At 36.7% G+C, this 9,732-nt stretch overlaps 1 protein-coding gene across 1 annotated transcript; it reads right to left on the bottom strand.

The window, feature by feature from the left end:
• Nucleotides 1-2,886: 2,886 nt before the first annotated feature.
• LOC112503621 lies at nucleotides 2,887-8,968 on the bottom strand. The gene is made up of 4 exons (XM_025107625.1): nucleotides 8,346-8,968; nucleotides 7,170-7,762; nucleotides 3,771-3,958; nucleotides 2,887-3,374 (listed from the first exon to the last, which is right to left on the bottom strand). Exons 1-4 carry the CDS (start codon nucleotides 8,830-8,832, stop codon nucleotides 3,005-3,007), a joined length of 1,638 nt encoding a protein of 545 aa, XP_024963393.1. The 5' UTR covers nucleotides 8,833-8,968; the 3' UTR covers nucleotides 2,887-3,004.
• Between the last annotated feature and the right edge of the window lie 764 nt (nucleotides 8,969-9,732).

Here is a 9,732-nt window from a genome sequence, read left to right as displayed (position 1 = left end):
TCACTGGTGATTGACAATCAAAACAATTATAGAGGTTAAATGCAAGATCGACAACCCTAACCTTAGAAATTCTTACTTTACCTCTTAATTGGTTGTTATTGTCGCCAAATCCTCCCTAATCCACCATTGTTTTGGAACTCGATCATGAATTGGATTGCGGTGAAGCGATAGTCAAAGACGAGATTGGAGAATGCAGACGGTTTCGGTTGCAATAAAGGAGAAATTAGCATGCCTTAATCGATCACAACGACATATTTGATATATTATCTAGAAATACCCCTTGTCCCTAATATTCTCACCTATATTTTTTAATTTAATAGTGAAATTAAAATTAATTTTGCCATGATTAATCTCACCCATAGATTTTTAAGATGAAGGGTTGTGATAGGTTCACAAAGTTAATACCTTGTATTGGGTTAACAAAAGAACCCACCCCTACACACACACACACATATATACATATATATATATATATATATATAGGGGAGCGATCAAATGAAAACCACTCAATTTGTAAAAACCTCATTCAACCGATCATAATTTGATTTTGTTCATTTTTTTTGTAATTATGAGAGGTTGATTAATCATTTTTATTGTGGAGGGTGTTAATGATGGATATTATCATCTTCATTATTTTAATTTTAGAGAAATACATGAAACAGTTTCATTAAAATTTCATTAAGTAGTATATGAAACAATTTCATAACCTTATATAAAACAACTTCATCAAAAAAGTATTATATGAAACAATTTCACAAGATTAAACAATTTAATGAAAACATTTCATAAGATTAAACAATGAAATCGACGAATAAGGGTGGTTTGCACGGTTTATACAAATTGGAGTGGTTTTCATTTGATCGCTCCTCTATATATATATATAAGTGGAGGTGGAGGTGGAGGTGGAGGTGGAGGGTGAAGGTTCTAAGGAGAACATCTCTATTTTGTGAGAATACGTATGTGTGTGTGTGTGTATATATATATATATATATATATATATATATGGAGATGGAGGTTCTAACGAGAACATCTCTATTTTATGAAAAACATTTATGGGCCTCCAAATAGTTAACACAATGTTAAAATTAAAAGAAATAAAGTAATTAATCAAGAATAATCATGTGATTAGTTTCATACTTATCTGTAATTTCGGTGACATTCTTATCTCTAAAATCACATAAAAATAATACGCTAACCGGTATTACATAATTATCACAACAAAATCACATAACGAATAGACACTTTAATTAATGTAGACATGATCATCGTTACTTTTCGATTATCACAACATTATCACATTGCTATCACAACAAAAATCACATGATTATTAAATGATTATCATATCAAAATTACATCATAAACAATCTTCAATTTATTAAATTATTATCACGGCAAAATCAGATCATTATCGACAACGGACGAATCGACAAAAAATAATCTCCAATGATAATATCAAAATTTAAGGGATAAAGATAAATTTATGATGACAGAGAATAATGGATAAATATTAATTTGTTTTCATTTATTATAATTTAGAGGCCCATAAGTGATCACATATTTTCGTAAAACAAGGGTGTTCTCGTTTAAACCATTCTATATTTATATTATATTATAAAGTATTTGACAAAAATTCTTAAAAACCACTTTTTATGCATAAAATACTGTTTAATAATGCATGTTACTTAAAACTCAAGATTACAAGTAGATTGTACATAAGTACAACTTACTAAAGCTCCATATCTGAATTCATGTAACTAACTGCAGATAAACATAATCAAATACAAGATAAACATCTCATTTTAAATATAAAAATCTAAAAAATAATTAGAATAATCACCGAGTTCTAACATAATACTTAATTATTATCTTTATAAAATATTATATTATTAAAACAAAAATAAATTATTTCATTATTAAATTAAAACTAAATTATAATAAAAAAATAAATTAAAGAAATTACATAAAAAATAGAACTTTTAAATAATTGATTTGATATTAACATTGATATATTTTTTTTCAAATTTTTACGATATCTTTAAATTTATATTTTATTCAAAATAAAATCGTTATTGCTTTTTTAAAAACACATAAAATCGTATTATAACATCAACATAGACAAAGAATAAATAGAACGTTAAAATCAAGATGTATCTTACTACATTGCGCGAGTACCCTTCTAATATATATATATATATTAGAAGGGTACTCGCGCAATGTAGTAAGATACATCTTGATTTTAACGTTCTATTTATTCTTTGTCTATGTTGATGTTATATATATATATATATATATATATATATATATATAGAAACCCGTGAGACCACTTTTTTATACCTGAAATTTTATAGCAAAACACTGTGAAGGTAAAAAAGTCTAAACCTTCACAGCAAAAACAAGTTTTGCTGTAAAGTTTTCAAGTATAAAAAATGATTTCACAGGTATCATGAAAACATGTTGATCTCATATGACCTTAAGTCTCTCTATATTAATTTGATACCTATATCTACATGTATGTTGATATGTATTTTTTTAAGTATGGAAATGGAAAATCTCGCCAACCGGAGAGCTAAAAGGATTTTTCAAGTTTCATTCACATGTGAATATGGTCTTTAAGGAGGATATACGTGACTAGTTTACCATTAAAGTAGTTCTAGGCAAGATATATTTTCACGTAAGGATACATTAGAAATGATGTTTCCAGGTGAGTATGATGCACATGTGAATACATATCAAAATACCTGGAACGCATACAAAGTTTTCCACAGGCAGAGGCATACACCTTACAAGTTATAAGTTGAAGAATATCATTTTTAAAATTTCACATACATGGAAGACGATTGTAAACTTAATTTCCGATACTTATTCAACTTCTAAGCTTATAACACCGACTCCGAACCAGATGATTACCATAAACCCAAGTGGAAGAGTGTACAAACGCATTCTCCGACATAAAGGAACATATCTCTATGTATCTATACGTGTGTATATATACATATATATAATTTCAGTCGGACGGTTTCTTGACTTGACGAAGGGGCACGGAGTTTTCAAAGCAATGGTAAAAATCATAATGAGGATATCTCTCGTACCAGGTGTCTTGCTGGACATGGGTGTCCCAATGTTCACCGCTGCTGCTCTTACCGTATTTGTGGACCCACCCCGACCCATTATGACCTTCGCCCCACGTTTTATTCCATCGTTCTCCATGTTTCCCTTCCCACCATGTTTCTCCCTGTTTGACACCATGCCCATTTGGGTCAAAATGCTCATCCCATTTATCACCCCATTTAGTCCATCCATCGCCCTCTGAACGTTCTGCCCACTTATCCGTGTACTTCACGCTGCCACCTTGCCCATCGTACTTCTCACCCCACCTGCATGCATGCCAAATCACATATTTACGTTCATCTAATGTCAAGTTCAGTTAAGAAAATCAACATCATCTTATCCGTAATGGCTTGTAAGAGAATAATATATAGTTGGATTGCTTTTGATATGTTTCACCAACTGTTCATTTAGACATTGTAAAGCCAAAGATACGTTCTCCTTTCTTTCAATTGACCACATTTGAACCGATCAATCATTCTTAACCAACATTAGTTTCAACGAAATATCTCTCTCGAGGTTTTGCAATAAAGAGAGAAGATAAAGAAGACCAAAACGCCCATCGTATTAGTCTAAATCTCAATGGACTAAACGTGCAAATTGGTGAATATTATTAATAGATGATTTTCATAATCCACTTTCACTTTGTAAGTGTAATGTTTTACCTTTCATGCCACACATGAGCATGGCCAGCCTCCAGGTGTGTGGTTGGGTCAATGGTGCACCATTTGTGAGCCCACTTGTCAGCTTGACCAGCACCATAATTTTCAAACCATTTCTCCTGCCACTCATCACCTTCCCCATTCTTCCCCCATTTATCTGCAGTCTTTTCAATATGCAGACACCCTTCAATCTGCAGATAAACCATAAGTATGAATGTATGTAACATGAGAGACATCGTATGCCAAATTGAACAAAATCAAAGCAGTAAGAAACAGCTCTGCTATTGAACGTTGATTTGAAAAAGAAACGGGATGAGGCTTGTCAATAAAAGATTTTAGATATGTAGTACACATAATCAATAAAGTTTTCTATAAAAACAAAACCAAACGAACCCCGGTAAATCCCACATGAATTATGGACTGCAGTCAAACTAAGCCGAATGAATAGGATTTTACTGAATTCCACTCCAACAAATGACAAAAAACCTACTCCCTCCCAACTCTGGCCTCCCTTCTTATAACTCTTCGAAGCTAGTACCGGTGCCTTTGTCATTTTTATAATTCTTCGAAAGCTAATTGAGCGTCTCCAGTCCACTAAACTTTCGTTTCTTTACCAACTCGGTCCAAGGGTCTTGCAACAGCACCATACACTGTCACAAACTTGCAATAGTAGCCTGTTAGCCCAAAAACATTTGTAGTTGAGCGATTGTCTTCGGAGTTGCTCCACCAATGTTTGGTCCATCAATACTCCTCCTTTTGAAATGATATGGCCCAAATAACTAATTTGTTGCAAACCCCAATCACTTTTTTTTCCTATTAATATATAACTCATGTTGCTTTAGCACACTCTAAACCAATCTCAATTTCTCCACATGCCTCTTTCTCATACTTATTATACACGAGTATGTCATTGGAAAAGACTAGAATGAATTTCCATATCATTCATTAGTGACTGAAAAGTTGCTCGGGCTTTCATTAGACCGAAGGCATTTCGGAATGACCCATGTGCATTTGGAAACCCGTGTATGTCCTGTTCTTTCAGCCTTATCTGATGATATTCTGCCTTCATATCTAGTATCGAGAACCACTTAGCTCCTCACAATTTGTCCAACAGCTCGTCTATTATCGGAATAGGGTATTTATCCGGTATCATTTGTTTGTTCAAAGCTCGGTAGCCTACCCAAAAACACCAACTGTTGTCTTTCTTTTTTCACCAACAGAACACAGACTTGAAAAGGAGATACGGTCTGACATTAATAGGTTCCACCATCTATTCGAAGTTCAATCTTGTGTTTCACTCCCTCTAACCGGTGGTAACCGTTGTGGATCACGAAACACTTGCTCAAATTCTTGAATTACCTCCTGAAGGGTTGTTGGATAGCTATGTGTTTTATCTTATTTAATTTCAAACTGAGCCAATTCAATTAAAACTCCTTGCCCTTCTTGATTCAACATCTTGATCATTGATTTTAACGATACAAGAGTCCTCCCCAATGTTTCCTCTCCTTTCAATTTCATGTGTTCATTTCCTAGAACGGCTATGGGATATGAAGTCATGGGATGCTCCACTATCTATTAACACCACCAGTTGTTGGTCCTCTAACCATCCCTTGCAACTTCATTTTTTTCAGAGCTGAAAACCAAAACCACCGAATTGAAATATACTTATATCTCTTGTTCTTGCAATAAGTTGGCTAGTTCTTTATCATCGTCACTCATATCCTCCTTGTCGTCCCCATCTTGCAGCACAAGTATAATCAGTTCCTTCTTGTTGCATCAATGACCGGGCAAATAGTTCTTGTCACAATGGTAATGCAATAGCTCTTTGTTTGTCAATCGCCAAAATTTCAGTGTCCTCTTTGTATTCCACCATGCATTCCCCCTTTTTTCCTCCGGAGTCCTATCAGCGTTTCGCTTAAATGGTGAGTTCGATCTATATCATTTACTTTTGATTATGGCTTTGTTGTGCTCTTCCACCATAGCTGCTATTTTCATTGCTTTATTCAACCCAACCAGCGCCAACATCGTACCTCTGCTCGAATCTCTGGTAATAGCGAATTGATAAATTGACTTGTATAGACCTCCTCTGTAATTCCTTCCAGAGGACGCCATCTCCACAAACCTTTTTTTTTTATATTCTTTCACTGTTGTTGCTTCACAGATATCAACTGCTTGCACACAATTCCTTCTCCCACCACCCAGAAATGAATGAATAACAGTTTCTTCAATTCTCGGAAGTCACAGTCGGTCTCTGGTTGTTTTCTACGGGTACCATTTCAATGCATCGAACGCCACCTCTAACTTCTCATCACGGGTCAATTGATTCAGATTGTAGTACCTATCTGCCCTCCAAATCCACCCATCTGAATCGGTACCATCTAACGCCGGTAATTCCAATCTCCACCCGTCAATTGCAAAAATGGTGCGCGGTCCGTGTCATCATTCTCCTTGACGAACTCTTCTTTCCCCATCCACAGACGACTCCTCTTCGCCGTTCCCTCGCCTTCCCGCTTCATCTTGTAACCTGATCACTGTTGCAAGTTGTTGCGACGTCATTTGAACTGTTTCTTCCAAAGAAATCCTTAAAATTCTCCTCCACCTTAGTGCATGATGCAGTTGAGCGCAGCATGGATCAGATCAAAGTTGTTAAAGGCTCAAGGCGCACTTGGGCGCAAAAGGGTCCCGGGGCCTAGGTGCGGGAATGTGAAGCGCATCTGGTAAAAAAAGTATATATGTATACACATACACACACACAGCTATATACAACTCAAATATGTAGCAAGTACTCCAGTGCAGCAACCACAACCAACAGTACTTCGACAGAGGCAGAAGGGAGAAGGGTTTAAAGCGTGAGCCAGGAGGGAGAAGTTTTAAGGTCCGGGTATTTATAGAGAAAGAGGCTTGAAGTTATAAGAACTAGGTATTTAATATTAGGGTGCAGCTTATGTCATCTATATAATAACTCTTTTTTAAGAAGTCTAGGCGATAAGAAGATGAGAAAACTTATTTAATATTGGGGTTTGACTTGGTAGTTAATAACTCTTTATGAGGTGCACCTGGGCCCACAAGACGCCTCATCCAAGGCGCATGGTGTTAGTGAGCCTCGTGAATACGCCAAGCCTCGACTTTAAAAAGCCCAAGACCTTGAGCCTTATGAACCTCAAAGCCTAGGCGCACCTCAGGCGTGCTTTTAACAACTATGGACCAGATACCAATCGATGCAATTCAGTATGGATTACAAACCACAAGGCCTACACCCAATCTGCTAGGGCTACCTATATGAGGTCATGTCTTCCTAAATGCCTAAGAACTAAACAGTTTTCTGAACGGGGTTATTGCACATAAGACATACCGTGTCAAACAAATTTCAATATTGTATAAAAAGGTCAAAACATCTGATACCTGTGACATTGATTCTTTCCAGAATTCACGCCAAACATTTCCAGCAACATCACGACCTGATTTCTCAGAGCCAAGCTCCTTATACCCCAACTCGTCAGAAGCTTCCCAATATTTCTCTTCCCATTCCACAGTTTTGTCGGCACTAACACCCCTTGTCAATGTCCACCTGCAAACCACCCCATCTGGTCTTACCTCTGTTCCAGTTTCTTTCCACCACTTTGAACCTTGTGCATTAGTCCCTTCACATGATACTGGATCGACTTCTGCAAGAGCATGAGCTGCATCTTCCGCATGTGTTGAAAACAAATTATCAACTTCAGTTTCCTCTCTCAATTGAGGATTCTCCTCTAATACGGAATCCTGTTTTTCAACCTCCATCAGTGACTGAAAAGGTGGAAGAGGGGGATTATAATTGCTTTCAAACGGCAGTGGCATATAAGGTTCTAACTCCATCACAGGGTTTGGCTGACGCGGAGATGTTAATGTTTTTCTACTTGATGCAGATTCAGCTCCATCATCCACATTATAATCAGTATCAGAAGGTGGTACCCACGACCAGAAATTTGGACCTGGTGTTCCAATACTAGCCGACCCTGATGAACACAGAAAATATGTTAAACTCAAGCCATGCAACATTGTGTATGATGAATGAAATAAAGTCAATAAAGAAACGCAATAGTAAAGGAAATTATACATGAAATCCCACAATTTGAACTACATGTTCACCCGAAATTCAAATCATGTTGCTGAAACATCAAAACAACAAGCAGCCTCAGGCCATCACATGAAGTCGGCTTCAAGATCCATTAACATAATATCTTCACCACCACATATTTCAATTAAGGGTAATTTCGTTAATTAGTTCAGGCCTTCTCCTACACCACATATTTCAATCATTTTTAGAGCATATCAGTTTTCTTCAAAAGTGAAGAAGATTATTAACTTATTAAGTTGATCTTATGGTGCTCTTTCAGGTTAGGAAGAATGCCCAATATGGAAGTAAAATACAAAGAAACTATAAGAGTTTAGCCTACGAAAATGAGTGGCCTTGAGGGTCAAACAGCTTGCAATCAAAACCCACTCTTCCAGAGGTCGATCATTCAAATAATAAACATGACAAACTGCTTCAAAAACAAACAAATAGACAGATAATTTGACATTTATGAGGCAAATTACCTTGCTGTTGATCCCCAATAATGGCGTCCAATTCATCATGACCATTATCCAAGTTGCCTAATCCGTAGGAATCATTCTCCACGGTCATCTTATCATCCCTTAAAAGGGTACTGACAACAGCAATTGCAGCAGCTGCTCGATCAATCACCTGCGTTCTCTGGACTCTATCCCTCTCCTCCGTAGGAACTTCAAGAATCTTCAAGAACTCGCTGCTCTTCGTCTCTAAATTCTCGACTCTGCCGCCGGTCTCCTCTTTTCCGGCCACATTCTCCGCAATTTTCTTGAACTCGATTTCTTTCCTCTCCCTATCCATGGCCTTTTTCCACATACCCATATACGAATCTCCGTCATCTGAAACTCTAATAGCTCCGACATTCCGTCGATTACCTTTGGCCTCACTTGAAAATAAGAAGCGTCTTGGTGCTTCTAGAAATCGTTGGTTCTTGGTGTAGCACGGTGTGAAAGTGATGTAAAAATGGGACGCCATCTCCAATTAGCAACTAAACCCAGCAAATATCATGGAAAAGGCGGCAATAAATCTGTGCAAATGAAGGTGACTTTAAGCAGCAAAGCAAAGGGAACCTATACTTTTCTTGGAGAACGAAAAGCATGGCTTATATATGAAGGAAGGTAGAGAAGAGAGGGAACGTTTTCAGGCTACACGTGAATCGGAAGTTTCGTAATATCTTGTCGACCACAATAGTAAATTACAAATTCAGGGTCGACAGGGAGGGGTGTTAGAACATAAGATCTAGTTTTTTTTTTTTTTTTTTTTGGAAATTTATAAAAATAACCGGTTTACATAATCTTTTGCTACAAAATAACTATATTTTAGAGGTTTTGTCAGAATGACCATACAGATCGCCCCCGGGGGCGATCCGTACACAATGGGGGCGATCCCCCCTTAAGTCTAAAAAAAACAAAATTTTTTACTGTTCATTCCTCGTTGACTGTGCGGGGATGTTTTTAATAAAAATAAAAAAAAACATAAAGTGTGTCTTTTTACGTATTTAATTTTAAATTTCACGGTTTTTCGTTATAAATAATCGGATGATAATTGTGGTTACGAAAAAAAAAATATTTAGTTGATTTTTGGAGAAAAAATCAGACATTATATCTGATTTCGCAGTTTTTCATGATATGACACTATATGACGTCGATTTGACGCCGATTTGACGTTGATTTGACGATGATTTTGTTTTATTACTTAACGTTTTATATAAATTGGACGTGGGGGATCATTCATCCCCACCACCGCCCCTTTTCTCGGGAAAAACCGAGCGAAAAACCGAGCTTTGGCCATCCCATCGGCCATCCCGACCAATATCGATGTCATTCTTCGACATACCGTCATAGACTACCGTATAACGACATCGGCGACCTTCCG

Source organism: Cynara cardunculus, unplaced genomic scaffold, assembly GCF_001531365.2.
Source record: "Cynara cardunculus var. scolymus isolate 2C unplaced genomic scaffold, CcrdV1 Un_Scaffold_3408, whole genome shotgun sequence".
NCBI lineage: Eukaryota > Viridiplantae > Streptophyta > Magnoliopsida > Asterales > Asteraceae > Cynara > Cynara cardunculus.
Note: the sequence above shows the minus strand (reverse complement) of the source record. Positions and strands in the feature narration are given on the sequence as shown.

Excerpts from the sequence above, each read along its gene's own strand:
- LOC112503621 (XM_025107625.1), bottom strand. The coding sequence starts at position 8,832 with ATGGCGTCCCATTTTTACATCACTTTCACACCGTGCTACACCAAGAAC. Across the intron at positions 7,763-8,345 it reads TATTGGGGATCAACAGCAAG|GGTCGGCTAGTATTGGAACA; the intron begins GTAATTTGCCTC and ends TGTGTTCATCAG. Across the intron at positions 3,959-7,169 it reads GGAAAGAATCAATGTCACAG|ATTGAAGGGTGTCTGCATAT; the intron begins GTATCAGATGTT and ends GTTTATCTGCAG.